This window comes from Phyllobates terribilis, unplaced genomic scaffold, assembly GCF_046119375.1.
Source record: "Phyllobates terribilis strain yellow unplaced genomic scaffold, ASM4611937v1 Scaffold_8__6_contigs__length_399053987, whole genome shotgun sequence".
NCBI classification, from domain to species: domain Eukaryota; kingdom Metazoa; phylum Chordata; class Amphibia; order Anura; family Dendrobatidae; genus Phyllobates; species Phyllobates terribilis.
Genome location: NW_027362768.1, coordinates 360430600 through 360449259, shown reverse-complemented (window position 1 = coordinate 360449259; position 18660 = coordinate 360430600). Strand labels below are relative to the sequence as shown.

At 38.9% G+C, this 18660-nt stretch overlaps 1 protein-coding gene across 16 annotated transcripts in view; it reads left to right on the top strand.

Moving 5' to 3' along the window:
- Positions 1–18660, top strand: part of FOXP1 (forkhead box P1) — an 809982-nt gene that overhangs the window by 756593 nt on the left and 34729 nt on the right. For all 16 annotated transcript variants that reach the window (XM_073644751.1, XM_073644747.1, XM_073644748.1 and 13 more), the window contains 2 exons: positions 1316–1403; positions 10472–10555. In XM_073644751.1, coding sequence (XP_073500852.1) covers positions 1316–1403; positions 10472–10555 — 172 coding nt within the window. The remainder of the gene's footprint in view (positions 1–1315; positions 1404–10471; positions 10556–18660) is intronic.

The following is an 18660-nucleotide window of genomic DNA, read 5'->3' as shown; positions in this document are numbered from 1 at the left end:
TTATTGGATCTCCTCAAAATTCATAGACTAACGAACCACTTAAAAAGGTCTACTTCCCAATAGCATGCCGTCAATGGTCGACTATCTTGTTGTAATACCAACATCTCACTGGGCTTAAGCCCTCCAAACACATTAGACCAATGTTGGCCAAACCCGTCTATAACTACCGGTTCAGTTGACAGTCTAATGTGTATGGGGAACCCGGACAATTGATTGTCGGGTAGTAAAGCTCCCGGCATGTACGATTTGGGACTGGAGATCCTTTTGTTTCCCCTGGCAGTAGCACTCTCAGAGAACACAGGAGAACTTTGCTGAGTGACTATTTCAATATATGGGAAAAATGGCTGAAATAGCTGCCTGCCGAATAATTAGCCAAAACATCGTTTGGCCAATAGCCATATGATGTGTATGGGGGGCTTTAGGGCTCAAGGAGATTTAAAGATGTTAGCCTATCCTAGTAGTGACCCTCATCGTGGGGGGAATACGTCGGCTCTGTCATTTCTATAGTGGCTTCATCCGGGTACTACAGATCAACCCCCCTATTCAGCATCTTCCAGCTGGCGCTGATAACAGCTGATTGGCGGGGTACCTAAGGATAGGACATCAATAAAAAAAAGTAGTGGCCAACTCCGTCAATTGGTTTGTTTTATCAACCTTTGTCTTCCACCGTAAAGGGGTTGTCTGGCACTAGAGAGAAAGGTCAACTGTTTTTGGAAACATTGTCACTACTTTGAGACCTCGGTCTTGCAACTCCGTCCCATCAACTCATTCGGACAGCAATACAATACCCATCTTGTGGACAAGCATCTCTGTTTTTTGGAGGAAAAGAAAGATCTTTATTTCTATTCTTATGTGACCCCATTGCATCAAAAGTTGGTGGTTTGATATAAAAAAAAAAAAAAATGTGACCTTCTTTACGGCAGAAGATGGAGGTTGACATGAAATTAGTTTGAACATAATTGATCATTTTCTTGAAGATTTTATTTAGTAATTTAATTTTTTTTTTTTTATTGGCACCTCTTTTGCTTTACACATTGTCGATGTCATTGACTGGATGTAGGGCTTGTTGATGACAACTTATTCCCGGAACACATCAATCTAAACTCTCGAAAACCTGTTTCCACCCCCCCCTTCGCAATCTTACTAGACTCACCTAGCGCTCAGTTTTCATTGCTGATTTTTTTGAGTTGTAATTTATTTTTACATGCCATGTGATGAGCAGACGGCATCATTTAGAAAGATCCCTAAATCATTGTTGAACTTGGGGGGAATGTTGGATATCTGCGCCTCATTATCTTCTCTTCTATTATTACAGACATCTCAACAGTGAGCATGCATTGGATGACAGGAGCACGGCTCAATGTCGAGTTCAGATGCAAGTTGTACAGCAATTAGAGTTACAGGTAAAACGCCGCCATCGTTTTGCTTCCTCCTTGTTTTCTAATTTAAATTTACTGGGACGGAGACTTTTTATGTTTTTCTTTTTCATTTTTTTTTTTGCATTTTTTTATTGTGCTGCTTTCCAATTGTCATGAATATTTGACTCATCGTCGCTTAAAGAAAATTAGATTTGTCTTACATTTGCATCTTAAAGGAATAATTTAACAAAATATAACTAGTTCTTAAATGAATGTATTCTCCAAGTAATTGAAGACCATGTTTTATTCCATTGATGTTTAGTCTCTGGATCTCTAGACGGCTTACATTTGACTCCTGTAGATCCCGAGGTTGTTTTTTTTCTAAAGGTCCATGTGTTTATTACTTGTAACCTACTAATTCATTGCACCCAACAGTAATCGTTATTAGCACTCCATATTGCATATAGTAGTTCTTGATAAAGGAGTCTAAGGGGTAACATTTCTCCTTTAGGAGAGTGACATGCCAATGTAAGGAGACTTTTAGGCCATTCAATATTCCTCTGGGAAATTAAATATGCAAACTGTCTCTGCATAGAGGAAGAAGGCTGAACTCTAGTGCCACCTTTCGGAAGTAGCTATCCTAAAAGTCAATATCGACCCTTTAACGAGCCTTGCCACATGACTTTGGATAAAAGCCAAACCAGAATCTCAAGTTGCAGACACAGGTTTCATGTGTTGACACTCCTCATTGCAAAGCAAGAGCTCTGATCTGACTGTGGTGTAAGGGGTAACGTTTCTCCTTGCGTAGAGTGACATGCCTGACATGCCAGTGAAAGGAGACTTATAGGCCATGCAATGCTCCTTTGGGAAATTAAATATGCAAATTGTCTCTTTAGAGAGGAAGAGGACTAGAACTCTAGTGCCACCTATTAGAATTAGCAATCCTAAGTGTCAGTATAGTATTGCATGGCCTATAATTCTCTTTACACTGGCATTTCAGGCATGTCACTCTCCGCAAGGAGAAACATTACCCCTTAGAGCCCAGTCAGAGGCCTATCATACTTCCAAATAAGATCCCATGCTTTGCACTGAGGAGGGGCAACTCCCCAAAACACGTGTCTGCAAATTGAGAGTCTGATTTGGCTTTTATCCTAAGTCATGTGGCAAGGCTCGTTAAAGGGTCGATATTGACTTTTAGAATTGCTACTTCCAATAGGTGGCACTAGAGTTCAAGTCCTCTTCTTCTCTGAAAAGAAAATTTGCATCGATAAAGGGTATCATGCCCAACAGATAAAGCTTGACTAAACCTCCTGATTTTGGGAGGAACAGTAACAATCTGAAGTGTATAGTGCTTTTACAACCACCCAACAACCGTTGTCGTGAGGCAAAGATGAATGGGTCCTACTGAATTTCAATATCTCTGATCCTTTATTTCTATGGGATTTTAGAGAGTCTGGAAACATTTGCCTTTCCTGGATGACATAAACTTGTAGGCTTAGCCCGAGTGTGTATATTTATGGATGACTCGGGGGTAAAAAAAAAAAAAAATTCATGGCCACCTTAAAGGGTTATTCCTCTCTTTAATGTTTATGGTATATATAGAGGATGCCATTAATGTATGATAGATGTGGAACCCATGTCTTTTTCGAGAATAGAGCTCCATCGCACTCTTGTGTCTCAGGAAAGATGGCCGTGCATGCGCAGCTTGCTCTATTACTTTATATAGGAGTGACCATGTTTTTGGGATGCAGTAAAACATCTAAAATGTTTCTCCTTCAACTATCACAAATAATTTACAGTTCTGGTCTCCTACTGTGGGGCGCAGGGTCCTTTTGGGAGCCACCCTTATAGTTACACCCTTAATAGTATTTGTTCTTAGACTACACAGTTCTTCAACCCAAGCGAAATTGGAGCATAATGGGGGGGCAAAGGAGGGGCATGAAGATTGGAGACTAGTGGGGGACAAAGAAGGGGCTTGACGATTGGAGAATAGTGGGGGGCAAAGAAGGAGCACAAAGATTGGAGAATAGTGGGGGGCAAATAAATGGCAGGAAGATTGGAGAATAGTGGGGGCAAAAAAGGGGCATGAAGGTTGGCAAATAGTTGGGGCAAAGAAGGGTCAAGAAGATTGGAGAATAGTGGGGGGCAAAGAAGGGACATGAAGATTGGAAAATAGTGGGGGGCAAAGAAGGGGCTTGACGATTGGAGAATAGTGGGGGGCAAAGAAGGAGCACAAAGATTGGAGAATAGTGGGGGGCAAATAAATGGCAGGAAGATTGGAGAATAGTGGGGGCAAAAAAGGGGCATGAAGGTTGGCAAATAGTTGGGGCAAAGAAGGGTCAAGAAGATTGGAGAATAGTGGGGGGCAAAGAAGGGACATGAAGATTGGAAAATGGGGGGCAAAGAAGGGGCTTGACGATTGGAGAATAGTGGGGGGCAAAGAAGGAGCACAAAGATTGGAGAATAGTGGGGGGCAAATAAATGGCAGGAAGATTGGAGAATAGTGGGGGCAAAAAAGGGGCATGAAGGTTGGCAAATAGTTGGGGCAAAGAAGGGTCAAGAAGATTGGAGAATAGTGGGGGGCAAAGAAGGGACATGAAGATTGGAAAATAGTGGGGGGCAAAGAAGGGGCATGAAGATTGGTGAATAGTGGGGGGTAAAGAAGGGGCATGAAGATTGGAGAATAATGGGGGGTAAAGAAAGGTCATGAAGATTGGAGAATAGGGTGCAAAGAAGGGGCATGAAGATTGGAGAATAGTGGGGGGGCAATGATGGGACATGAAGATTGGAGAATAATGGGGGTAAAGAAGGGGCATGAAGATTGGAGAATAGTGGGGGGGCAAAGAAGAAGAATGAAGATTGGAGAATAATGGGGGTAAAGAAGGGGCATGAAGCTTGAAGAATAGTGGGGGGAAAAAGAGGCATAAAGATTGAGCACTATACCAGACACACTTTTAGCCATCCGCCTTATTAATCAGATTTTTTGTGAACAGTTACACGGAGAGTATCTTGCTTTCCAGCGCACAAACCATTAAAATTGCCATCGCTATTTTTTTCAGAGAAGGAGGGCGAATCGTCCCACGCTGCCATAAAGCGAGATAAGCCGTCAGTGCTGCGATTTCTTTTATAACAATTTCATGGCTAAAACGAATCTTAACAATAGAGTTCCGTCGATTATGTTTTGTTCCAATTTGACAAAGTTGGCCGGTTGGCTGCCATCATCGCGCCTTGGTGAAAAAGTGCGACATTAACCCCATGATTTTGTGGACCCGCGGTAACTCTTGATTATGCTCAGTGTTGCATAGTTGCCTCTGAATGAAACGACTGCTTTGTATGCAAGGCGGCAGTATGAAGATATATAGAGGGCCCTGGGCTAAATAGGGAAGATAATTACATTTGGAATTTTACAGAGTTTAAAGTCATTTGCAGCTTCAAATAGTCATCGAGAAATATCTGCAAAAACAGACTTAAACTTTCTGTTGTTACTTAAAAAAAAAAAAAAAAGAAAAAGGCATATATCTTTTTAATTACATAACATTTTAATTCCTATCTCCATTTGTCTTGTGTCATTTTTGGCTCCTACATGAATCTGGGCCTTTCTTTCTTTCTTTCTTTCTTCCCTCCCACTGTACTCTTCATTAACCCAGTATGGCCTAATTTATTTCCCAGTATCGTAGTGTGAAGCGTAAATTATCGAGTCTTGCAGAAACAATTACAGGAGGAAGTTGGCGATGTGGTCATATAAATGGAAACCAACCACACACCAAGCAATTACGCACTTTTATTAAGATTTACAGCTGATATTTTAGAGTGGAAAGAATACATCAAACACTGGTTTTCTCCAGCGAATTTTAATACCACTAGTAGTTTTTGATTGTTGTCATAAATGGTCATTTCCGATTTATTTCGGGTTCAAAAGAAAAATGAAAGGTCAATTTTATAAGAATTTCTGGTCAAGCAACAACTTATTTTTTATGATTTTATTACATTGTAATTTTATTTAATTTTACTTTATTTTTAAATTCCGTCATTCCCACACAAATCGCTTCCAAAGTCTTAGATCAAAATGTAGAAATGCAGCCGACTTCCACCTCTTATGCAAAAGTAAGAAGATAGAGGTTTGACTACAAAAAAAATTAATTTGATCAAAGATGCCCCTGGTTTTGTATTAAATTTGTTATTTTTTTTATGTTTGGGGAATATTTTTTTTCCCATATCACAATCTTTGTTAAAAAATAAAAAAAATTGAAATCTTGCAATTTTCACACCGGCCACTGGGGCATTTTTAGACTTTAACTTTCTGTTGTTTCAGGAAATAATACACGTACATTAGCAACAATGGTCAGATTCTCACCCTATCTTTTGTATTGAAGCATCTAATGAGCGTGTGCAAAGGTAATTGTGAAGGAAGGGGAGAGCAGGGGAGCTATGACATCGCCTATAGTGATTGATGGACCCTTTGCTATTTACTGTGTATAGAGGTGTTATAATTCATTGTACAGGAGGAGGAGGAGGTGAGCTGTGACATCACCTATTGTGAATGGTGGATCCTGTGTTATCTGCTGTATATAGAGGTGTTATCAGTCATTGTACAGGAGGAGGAGGAGGTGATCTGTGACATCACCTATTGTGAATGGTGGATCCTGTGTTATCTACTGTATATAGAGGTGTTATCAGTCATTATACAGGAGGAGGAGGTGAGCTGTGACATCACCTATTGTGAATGGTGGATCCTGTGTTATCTACTGTATATAGAGGGGTTTCCGTAGCTCTGCCTTTTAAAGCTAATGAGAAGTGATTTCTATAAAACAGAAAGTATCCGTCTGTTATGAGACCACTGTAAAAACTGCAAGATTTCAGGATTTTTTTTTTTAACTGTAATAAAATGTTCTAAAAATTCTTACTAAATATCTTTTAACATATATTTCTTAGGACACGTGCCCTTTTAAGAGTTACAATACAATAATACCGAAACAAATAATTGTTTCCTACCCAAATTCTATCTGGAGCAAATCTCTCTTACCCTACAGTCTAATATAAGGTCTTCTTAACAGTACAGCGATGATCTATACGGTTGTGACTTACTAATGACAATAAGCAACGAGAGCGGCCACATTAAGGCAAGTGGTATACGATGACCCGAGGCTTAGTAATGTCTCATAATTTCCTCATGTATTGTTCATGCATTCTTTCACTTAAATTAATTTTATGCAGAATCGTTGTACAATGTCATAATGTATGCAATGAAATCATGATCAGGTATCAGTCCTCTGCTCCGCGCCGCGGAAGTTGTGAAGGTCTATTATTGAGGCGATTCTGCATGCACAAGTTCAATTAACTTTTCTTGCTGATGTCGTGCGAAAAATATATTTCTGTCCTCTGTTTCCGATGCTCAGCAACATGAGAAATATGTTAAGCATTAAACTACTACATCCAAAATATGTTACAAATTTACAATTTTTTTTATGTACAACTGACCACTTGCTCAGCGATCTCGCATATAAGTGTGTAAGTAGAAGAACCAGGGACTCTTTAAGGACCCAGGTTAAGTGGTATAACTTAAAGGTGCGCCATACTTCTGTAAAAAAAATATACTTTTAATTTAATGATATCCTTATTTTTCGAGATCATAAAATTAAAGGGAATCTGTCAGAAGAGTGTAACCCTGATGGGATACGTGATCCACTCTCATTGTGCCGATTGACAATGGTCTTGGGTTGACCGCTGTACCTTCTTCATCCTTTCAAAAGCACAGCAATTTGTCTACTTCAGTAGCTGTAGATTTTGAAGGCCCTGCTCCGAATAAAGAACTGCCCATCAATGCTCTAGCCATATACACCTTTTTTTATGATGGCTAAATTGAATATATTCATAAAGGTAAAAGTGTAATGAAACATTTTGAGATTACATTCCTACGAAGAGGAAGGGCCGATAGCAAAATCAAAATGGGCGTAGGAAGACAGAGGCAAGAGATTTGACATCTCGAGCTTGCTATCATTTATCAAATTTTCTTGATGGCCATGGTTCCCTTAGAAAATTTCTGAAAGTAGTGGCCTCATTAAAGTCAACACTCAATGCTAAACTCATGCTCTCCCTTGGGCACCATAACAGGTGTTTTGGCACAAGCAGGAGAGTGACCCAACTCTGAAACGTCACTGGTCCAGCCATTGATTTTAGAATCCTAAAGGGGCTTTCTCTTGAAGACAATTCCAGTTCATATGTCCCATAATGGCATGAGGACTCGGGACACTCCTCTATGAGTCAGAAGGGAGAACCACTTGGCAAGAGTGACTCCCACTCCCTTTTATACCGATTTGAGGCAACAGTGTGTTACATGGACATCTTTTTATTAAACGACTTGTTGGCCTTGGTTCACCAAGAAAAATTGGCTGGTTCTGAAAGGGGTGACCTAATTCATGTCAACCCCCTTAATACTTGTCTCATTTCCTTGTGCACCATAACAGCGGTGTAGTTTTGTTCAGTGACCACCTAGGAATCTGTTGAATATGGCGCATGAAATGATTGACAGTGTTGGACACAACCAGAGGAGGCCATTTGCAGTCCAATAACTCATAATAATGTACAATTCCACCTGTTTTGGAGGTGGGAGTGACCTCCTTACCTCTTGGGCCCATGTACGGCTGCACAGATTGCACCAATGATATGTCTGCCCACGGATTATGAGAGCCCATACTCCATCCATACAGAAATACATGACCCACACACTCCATCCGAACGGATTATATCCGATAGGAAATAGACCTTAGTGCCAAATAATAGGTTCCAAAATCAATATGCCTTTCATGGGGCTTTTTTTTTTTTTATTTAAAATAGGGGCTATGACAGGGTCACTGGTGTTATATGTGAGGGGAGGTATGTGTCACTACGTCTGCTAGCCTGTGTGAACTGAACCTACAACTTGTCCCCAGCATGTTATATGTTGGAGGTGTGATCACTATTGCAAAGGGAGTGGTTTTGTGTGAATGGCATAGAGATCGGGTGGGAAGTCATTCACCCTACCTCCCCTCAGGGTGTGGCTGAGCAAGGTTAAATGTTCAGTCGCTATTTTTTTTTCTCTGGTGTGAGCTAGAGAGTGAAGTCTCCATGCTGTGTGTGGAAGCTAGAGAGCTCCACAAAAGGACTTTGCCTGAACTTCTTGTGATAACAAGAGCGGGCGGAACCCGCTCACTTATGGACTGTGCTATACTTTGGGTTTTTTTTTTGCTGTTACGTCAGAAAGGCCGTGTTTATTTTGCAGAATCTGCAGTGCTTATACCACTACAATAAACCTGCAGAGGAAACCGTGTCCTGAGCCTACTACTGGAAGCAGCCAAGTGAGTCGTCTTACCATAGGGCCTTTACCATTTATGAGAACCTGGGCCCAATTTTTGATTTATCAGTACTAGATGGGCCAGTCTGCACTTGTGGACTTCCAAAAGGTCTCTCGGAAGTTTTTCATTTTAGATGATATTTTGCTGATTATTTGCTCATTCCAGGTCTTTAAACCCCCCCCGGGTAATCATCTTATTGTCCAAAATCAAGAGCTGTAGGCATCACCGGCAGCGTCGGCACAACAGAATATCTGATTTGAGAAGGCATTGATATTGTATAATTGAACGAGAGCAATGGCGGCGGCACATCGGAGACATTGGGTTGAGAATTATAAAAGTCATTTTGTGTGAGTAACGTTCAATCAACTGCGAGGACAAGAATACAAATAAAATGGTCCCTGCAATGATTATATTCCCATATCTTGTTAAGGGTACATACTAATATGGATTAAATTGAAGCCTCAGGTGACGCGCCGCACTCTATATCATCTCCCCCCGGCAAGATTAATTATGTGCATTTCAGGATAATTTCAATGTCTTCCCGGACATTCCTGGAGAATGGAGCGCATATAGAAATTGTTTATCAGCGAAGCCATTACCAGCATGCTGACATTTAGTCGCAGGTTCTGAGTGCCGGCCGGCCTGCTAAGTCGGTCATTAGACCTTCAATTCTCTGCTTCCATTTTGTGGTGTGAATTAAGCATTAGCAATAGAAAGGCTAAATTCCTTAAAGGGCATATCCATATTTGCAACCACTTTGCTCCTATGCCTCAAAAACCAAAAATTATAGCAACTCTGATATAAAAATTGCCTACCATTTTCTGTCTTCAAATCGTATGGAGACTTATAGGTCTCCATGGTTACAGACTACAAAAAAACCTGTGTGTAGTCGGATTTTGCAGCCACAGCCTTTATATTTGTCCCCCAACAACGTTAACAACGAGTAGGGGAGAGATGGGAGGGAGTATGACTACGCGAGGCTTGTTTGTAGTCTGTAACCAAGGAAACACATTAGATTGCATTGGAGTTTTATTATATTGTAGGATTTTTTATTTTTTAATCGTGACTATTTTATCTTTAACTTAGCCTTATAAATTGCTAGAAAGATTATATTTAAGAAAAGGGAACCAAGACTAATGACCTATCCTTAAGGATATCAGTTTTTTGGGAATCCGCTAGATGGAGCTGCAGCTGACGGGAGTAGACGGTGTACGATACAGCTCCATACACAGTGTAGTGGCCGTTCTTTAGTACTGTAGCTTAGGTCACATTCACTTCAATAGGAGCTGAGCTGCAGTACCCAAGAATGGCCACTACACCGTGTGTGGAGCTGTGGTGTTTTAGCTCTGTACACTATGAACTTCCACTAGCTGCCGTTCAAGGTATCAGCCAGGGGCAGATATATCATTGGTGCAACCAGGGGTCCAAAAGGTAAAGGGTCTCACTGACACCGCCAAAGCTGGTGGAATTGTGCATTATGATGAGCTCTTGGACTGCAAAGGGCTCATATACTGTTCTTGAACAGGGTTCTGTCTGTGTCCACCTTTGGTATCAGCTGATCAGCGGGCGCCCCCCTCATATGATATTGATGACCTCTCTTAAGAATAGGTCATCAACATCTTCGTTTGCGACAATCCCTCTATTTACACAGAGTATTATTGCAAACTTTCTTCTACCAATTTCTGTATTAAGATAGTTCTTCATCTTGATTTGGCCACTAGGTGGCACAATATTGTTGTTTTATCTAAAAATATTCATTCTTATTAATTTCATACTTTGCAGCTTTCCAAAGACAAAGACCGGCTGCAAGCCATGATGACGCATTTACATGTGAAGTCAACAGAACCCAAAGCAAGCCCCCAACCTGTAAGTATCTTTTTTGGGGGAAGTTGGGTAAATTAATTCTTTAGTGATGTCACTATACTGATATAGAGCTGAGCTTAAAAGGACTACCTTTTTACTGTTGACTCTATTGCAATTAAATTGATATTGGCCTTGGTCTTTCTTTTTCTCACTTTGAACTTTACTACTGTCACCTGTACTTGTTTTAAGGAAATAAAATGGGCAGCAGAAGAAGTCGAAACGCTAAGCCACTTACCTATTATATGTTACTCCTACCCTAGCGAACCCATTGATGGTCAAGTCAAATATGCAAGTAGATTTCTATAAGGGGGAATGGAGTTTACAGCTGTTCCCTCCATAGATCAACCCGATCCACAATGGCCAATCTCCCCATAGACTGCTGGCTTGCCACTCTCCATAACTAGTACAGACTTCAATGGAGAGCGGGCACCATACATCTACTATTGAAGATCCCAGGAATCCTTTTCTCCTGATAGGAATTGTCCCCACCTTGGAGAAGCTCATCTAACAGGCATTTATGACATATCTTTGATATGTAGAAATACCCCTTTAAAAAAAAAAGACCTGTCACCAGGTTAAAAGTGGCCATTTTGTGTTCTTATTTTATTCCCACTGCTCCACTGAGCATTCCACTTTTTTTCTTTTTTAAATCTGCCATACGGTTGCAGAGATATAGGCATTTTTACGTATTGCAAATTTTTAGGGTCTTTACTAAGGGGGCGTGGCTCACAGGGTAATAATGCAGAGGAGCCTAAAGACCCGCCCCCGAGGATCCTGTAAGGCATGCCAAATGAAAACGCTCATATCTCTGCAACCGTATGGCCAATTTAAAAAAAGAAAAAAGCGGCAAACTCAGGGGTGCAGTGGGTATAAAATAAGCGCAAATATTGGACACTTTTCTTTGTCATTATGAGGATCCAGGTAGAAATGACAATCCATTTGTGCATGAGCTCTTTACTTGTTCCTCAAGGTAACTTTTAGGTAAAAGTGGAGTAGTCCCTAACTTTGTTCATTTCTTTATTTTTGCCCTTCACGTTAATACCATTTATTTACCTTTCCTTGGGACCTCTCAATAAATTTTTTTTACAATTTTTTAAAAAAACATTTTTAAGGATAGGTTAACATTATCTTCCCTACTTGCTCCACACAGTGCTTCTTTATTATAAGCAAACGGGCATGCATATTTTTGACTGCAAAATGAATAGCTTTGGAATTCATACACAGCGGGCTTCCTTTTGAGGAAAGTCTAATATTTCCGCACATCGCTTTTATAACCGTTTATTTAGAGTCCAAAGCGAACCTTTGACAGCTTGAACGTTGTTACAAGCGAACATAAAGCTCACTGATATGTAAACCGACAATAGACTTGCCTGTGTGAGGTTTGCTATTGTCAGATGCACAGATTGTTTGGATTAGTCTATGTAAATTTATGGTTGTACCACCCTTTGGAGATTGGGAAGGGGGAGGGGTTGGGAGTGAAAAATCACATTTGTATATGAAAAGTGTCTTTGCTTGCAGGCAATCAACTCCAAACCTATTTTTTATATTGAGAGTTCTTTTTTTCCTCCTTTTCCATTTTTCTAAGAGTGAGTAGCGTGCGGCATTGTTTGCTGGCTGTCTGCTCGATTTCTATGATCTTTTGAGTATGCTGCATAGAATATTTTACGTAGTGATGTGATAAATTTCAATTACGAGAGAGTTGAGACAGATATAAAAATATTGGAAATGTGATTGCTAGGTATCGGAATAACAAAAGTAGCAAAAAATTAAATTCATGAGTTTAAGTTATTATATTTTGATTAGATAGGAAAGTGAAGGATCTCCGGGATTTGTTATGTACAGTAACTTTTTTGATATATGATTCTTATGAGTGGTAAGATATTTTTCATTTTCTTCAGCTCTGTAAGGTTATGGAATCAAAGTTGTATGCTTTATTAGGCAATGTGAACCTCATGGGCGGTGCTTTATATTCTTCTTTATTAGCCTTGGTGAAGAGCCACTGTAAAAGTTCTTACTTTACTTTGTGTAATGTATCCATGTTCTGCATGACCGGACATTTTTTTTTGAATGATTGACTTGTAGAAATAGAAGGTTACCCTATAGAAAAATGCAATGTATGGCCAGCTACAGAATTTGGATCCATAGTCCTCGGCTCATAAATGGAACATAATTAGTTCAAAATGAGGCAACTTGTTCAGGTTTAATTCTAGGCAAAAGCTAAATCAGTCGAAATCCTCCTAACTCATGAATAGAAATTAGCAATTTGGTTAGAAGGGAATGGAACTCGCCTTAAATTTTCAATTTTGCAAAAAAATTGGCTGCCACTTTTCTGTTTTTTTTGTACTAAGGAAGTACAAAATACTCATCTTGCCGCTCACCAGTCCTCCAGCCCTCCATCTGGTCCTATACACAGCTTCTTCCTGTACCTTCACTTGGCGCCAGAAGCCCCAACGCAAAGTAGGTCTCTGACGTTGCGACACATGACACTGACTACTATGCCTTGGCAACGTACATCGTGAGGTCAGTGCTGGAAGCCCCGCTACAGAGTGAAGATCCAGGAAGAGAATGTTTCGCGAAGTGCCAAAGGAAAGAAGAAGCCAGAGACTACTTCACATAGGAGCAGAAGGGAGGGTGCGGCGTTGGGATTGGTGAGCGGCGAGGTGATTATTATTTTTTTTTTTCACTTTCCGTTTATTATACTCTGTGTTTTGAACAGACCATAGAACATAATATAAAACATTTGATTCACATTTAACAAATTTGAAGAGGATCCATTGGAACAATTTTGGTTTATCCCAATCACACAATAGGGACACTGATCATTTCCACACGGATTCTGTGTCTCGTAATTTTCTTTATTAGCCAAAACTTGTTAGTTGTAAAAATTGTTCTTTTTGGGTTGAGGTTATTTGCATGTTTAAATAATTATTTCAGCTGTCAATGTGAGATGAGCGCACTTCACACTTCACTGCTCACATGCATCTTGTATCGGGACTACAGCCACAAGTGCTCAACAGTTGACTAACTTGTGCATTTGTAATGTAAAAAATAACCTCTTTGGGGGGCAAAATTGTTGGATCAGACAACAACGTGGACAACGCTGGTCATCACATTCTAAAACCTTGTGAGGTTGAGCCAACAGCTTAAGCAACATGGAGCAATGAAGGCTGCAACATCTCATGAGCATAGCCCAAAGAAGGGGTTTAGAATTCCCAATTTTGATGCCACCTCTTGCCCATGTACCTGGAGGTAATATATATCCCTTCTTAGCTGTAGATTAATGTTGTACCTGTAGTATTTTCTAATATATTGGACTAAGATGTTTTTGGGAAAATGGGAACTATCTGGCCTCTTTTTTAAATATATTTTTTTCAATGACTTCTCCAAGGTCTCGCAGATGAACTAGATTCACGAGGAATCTTCCATGCCCAATAAATTTTGGGTTGAAGCTTTTGTTTCTCGGCACAGGATGAGGGTCATTTGCTGAAGTTGATTAGGACTATTATTTTTCTAACTAATTGGTATGCTTCATTTTACTGTCCGTTGGTAGTTTTTGTATTTTTTTTTTTACATCTGCAAAATTAAGGCGATAAAGACAATGCCATGTTCTCTGGATGGAGGCACACAGAGTCCCTACTGGTGCAAATAACCAACCATGGATACTCCATTTGCCACTGTATGGCACTTACATAAAGAAAGCTTTTAGCTATTGCTCATAATGTAGTGATTGTATTTTTTTGTTTTTATCTATTTTTTGTAGATTTGTACGGAATCCATGGGGGGAAAAACTTTTGCATGCCTTCTTGGAGGCACATAGAGTATAGGCTCACAGACTATGGATTTTATTTCAATAATGCTAGAGATGAGCAAATCAATTCCCAGGACCGCAGTCCAGCAGCCTCTTCAGTAGTCCACAGCCACCTTTTTCTAGCAAAGGACAAAGGAACATCAACATATCTGAAGATGGACTTGTAACCTTGAGATTGTTGACATTGTTCAACAATTTTGGTTCTCAAGTCCTCAGACAGTTCTTTTATCCTCTTTCTGTTCTCCATGCTTAGTGTGCAAAGACTGAGTCAACTTCTCCCTTTTTTATCTGGTTTCAGGTGTGATTTTCACATTGCCCACACCTGTTACTTGCCACAGGTGAGTTTGAACGAGCATCACATGCTTGAAACAAAGTTGTTTAGCCACAATTTTGGAAAGGTGCCAACAATTTTGTCCTGTTCATTTTGGGAGTTTTGTGTGAAAGGGAGGAAATACTTCATTTTGTGGAGCAATTTCAAGGGTGCCAACACTTTCAGCCATGATTTTATATCCGTCTACATGAGCCCCCATGGAGTAAAAAAAACTAACATTGAAATGAACAGCTCATGATTTGCTGCCGTAAGACACTTCAGGTGTCTATAAAAACCCCAGAACTATATTTTAATTAGAAAAGTTGTCAACAACATTTTGTATATTGTATCTGGGGGATAATTGCTTTTTCACTATTCCCAAACGTCACACAACTGTCATCCATGAAAAGAGGCAATATAATTTTTTTTTCTAATGGCTGAGCAGTAATTAAGTTTTTCCAACAGTGCACCAATTCAGACTTGACCTAAAACATTTAAAATAACATTTTCAAATCAAATGCTTGGTTAAATATTCCATTCTGTATACTGTATTTCTTTTTCTCTCTAAGCGGAAAGCAATTAAGAATATATATTTTTTTCCTTTAAAAAAAAAAAGAAAGAAACAAAAATATACAATAAATAGAAATAAGCGTTAGCAATTAAACGCCCCATAAAATTACGCTGGAACATTGGTTCAATAATAACGTAACATTAAATAGTTGAATTATATGGTTCAGATGTTTGTGCAGCCAGCAAAACCAGTATAGGAAAAAACATCAATAAATACTTCCATTGCTTTTAACTTGCGATAGCAATTTTTTTTTTTTTTTTAAGAAGGGTGTAAATGACTATGGTTTTAAAATTTGTGTTACTCGTTAATTTCTAATGGCATTTAATTTTTTTCTGTTGATTTGCAAAATTTTAGTTTTGTGCAATTATTCAAACCCTCCAAATATTTACATAATTGAGTAAAAATTAAAATAAATAAAATACATAAAATTAAATACAGTACTAGGATATCTATGGGAAAATTAGAAACGTACTAAATAAAAATACAGTGCCATGCTATCTATGGGAAAATTTAAAAAATATCAAAAAATAAAGTATAAATCTAGCGTCTTGCTATCTGTGGGAAAATTCTAAAAAATATTTAAAAATGTATAAATACAGTGCCTTGCTATCTATGGGAAAATATAAAAAATATCAAAAAATAAAGTATAAATATAGCGTCTTGCTATCTGTGGGAAAATTATAAAAAATATTTAAAAATTTATAAATACAGTTCCTTACTATCTATGGGAAAAGATACATTTAAAAAAAAAAAGTATAAATACAGCACCTTGCTATCTATGGAGAAAAGATAAGAAATAAAATAAATAAAATAAAAATTCAGTGCCGTAATACCTACAAAAATGAGAAATAAACAAAATAAACTAAAAATACAGTGTCGTGCTATCTCAAAAAATATAAAACATATAAAAAAAGCGTAAAAATACAATACCATGCAATCTATGGGAAAATCTAAAAAAAGCAAGATAAACATATAGTACCATGCAATCCAGTAGAAAATATAAGCAATAGAAAAAGAGAGTGGAAAAAAAATTCTGCACTATTCTTACCTCCAAAAACATGAGAAATAATAATAATAAAAAAAGTGTCGTGCTATCTATGAAAAAATATAAGAAGTATATATATAAAAAAGTAAAAATACAGTACCACGCAATCTATGGGAAAATACAAAAAAAATCAAGAAATAAAATATAAATTTGGTGTCATAACACCTAAAAAAAAAAAAAAAATATATAAAAAATATGAAGTAAAAATACAATACCATGCCATCTATGGGAAAATATATAAAAAATAATTAAATAAAAATATAGGACCATGTATCTATCGAATATATAAGAAATATCAAAAATAAAAATTCTGCGCTATACTACCTTAAAAAAAATAAATAAAAATGCAGCGCTGCCCTATGTAATTATGACTATTTTAAGGCAGTTTGTTGGCTATTATCTAACAACTTGAAATTCGTAATTTCACAAAAAAATACTTGATTTTTATTCTGTTACCAGTGACCTCAAATGACGGGAATTGTCACTTTAAAATTGTCATCTCTGCTACTAACTGCCCATCCATCCATGTTACCGTCTCCAATCTTTAGTGATTAAAGCCCAGAATTTCAGTGCAATTAAATCATCAATTCTGACCCTAAGCAGACTGGCGCAGCTAATAGCAGAAATCTGTGCCCTGGAGCATGCAAGAGAACACTGGGCTGGCAAATTTTGTTGGTCGGGGTGGTGTGTTCGGTTAATGCTACGCCCCTTAAAAGGGTTAAAACTCATCTTTATTTAAGTAAAGATATAAGCACGTCTTCATAATCTCTGGCTCGTCTTCTCATGTAATACATTTAGGAAAAACAAAAAAGATACAATTATGTGTACTAAGCGGGACAGTTAATGGAAATCCATTTTGATTAGGGGTTTACATCACTGCCTGTTTATGAAAATTACTGATGACTCATTCATCATTTTATAAAGATGTTGTAGCCAACAAGGAACGAGCTTGAGATCTTCGTTATATTGACATGTAACTCACAAATTGAGTGCGGAGACTGAAAAAAAATGTATATAATAGGAGTCAGGGAACTTTGTTCGGGAATATGATAAAAAAAAAAAAAAACATTTTTATTTTAATACGTAGTTTTGAGCGATATTGAGATAGGGAGTTGGTGGCGGAAACTGGTGTGAATGACAACAGGCTCTGTACATATAGAATATGAGGGCTCTATATAATTAAACTTATGCCTTTTCAGGTGAACAAAAGTAAGGTAGTCTTACCATGCCATTCCATAAATGTACAGTATGTGGGAAGTGCACAAAATTCTTTGTTTTTCTTCAGGGAGTGGGTGCAGCTTTTTATTTCTCTATAGAAAGTTGGGTGGGTCTTTGTCTTTCTACAACAAGTTGAGGAAAGTCTTTGTCTCGCTATAAGTAGTGGGGGAAGGTCTTTGTCTCTTCACGAGAAGTTGGGGAAGGTCTTTTTCTCTCTACGAAAAGTAGGGGAAGGTTTTCGTCTGTCTATGAGAAGTGGGGGAAGGTCTTAGTCTCTCTATGAGAAGTAGTGGAAGGTTTTTGTCTCTCTACGAGAAGTGGGGGAAGGTCTTTGTCTCTCTACGAGAAGTGGGGGAAGGTCTTAGTCTCTCTATGAGAAGTAGTGGAAGGTCTTTGTCTCTCTATGAGAAGTGGGGGGGGAGGTCTTTGTCTCTCTACGAGAAGTGGGGGAAGGTCTTTGTCTCTCTACGAGAAGTGGGGGAAGGTCTTTGTCTCTCTACGAGAAGTGGGGGGAAGGTTTTTGTCTCTCTACGAGAAGTGGGGGGAAGGTTTTTGTCTCTCTACGAGAAGTGGGGGGAAGGTTTTTGTCTCTCTACAAGAAGTGGGGGAAGGTCATAGTCTCTTCACGAGAAGTGGGGGAAGGTTTTTGTCTCTCTACGAGAAGTGGTCAAGGGTCTTTGTTTCTCCACATGAAGTGAGGGTGGATTTTTCTGTTTAGAAAGTGGAGGACGTTATTTGTCTATCTACAGAAAGTGGGAGTAGGTCTTTCTTTCTCTACAGGAAGTTGGGACAGGTCTTTGTCTTTCCAGGGCAAGTGGGGTGGGTCTTTGTTTCTCTACAAGAAGTGGGGGAAGGTCTTTGTTTCTCTACAAGAAGTGGGGGAAGGTCTTTGTCTCTCTATGAGAAGTGGGGTGGGTCTTTGTTTCTCTACAAGAAGTGGGGGAAGGTCTTTGTCCCTTTAGGAGAAGTGGGGGAAGGTCTTTGTTTCTCTACAGGAAGTGGGGGTGGGTTTTTGTTTTTCCAAGCGAAGTGGGCGAGGGTCTTTGTTTCTCCACACGAAGTGGGGTGGGTTTTTCTGTTTAGAAAGTGGAGGCGGGTATTTGTCTATCTACAGAAAGTTTGGATGGGTCTTTCTTTCTCTACAGGAAGTTGGGAC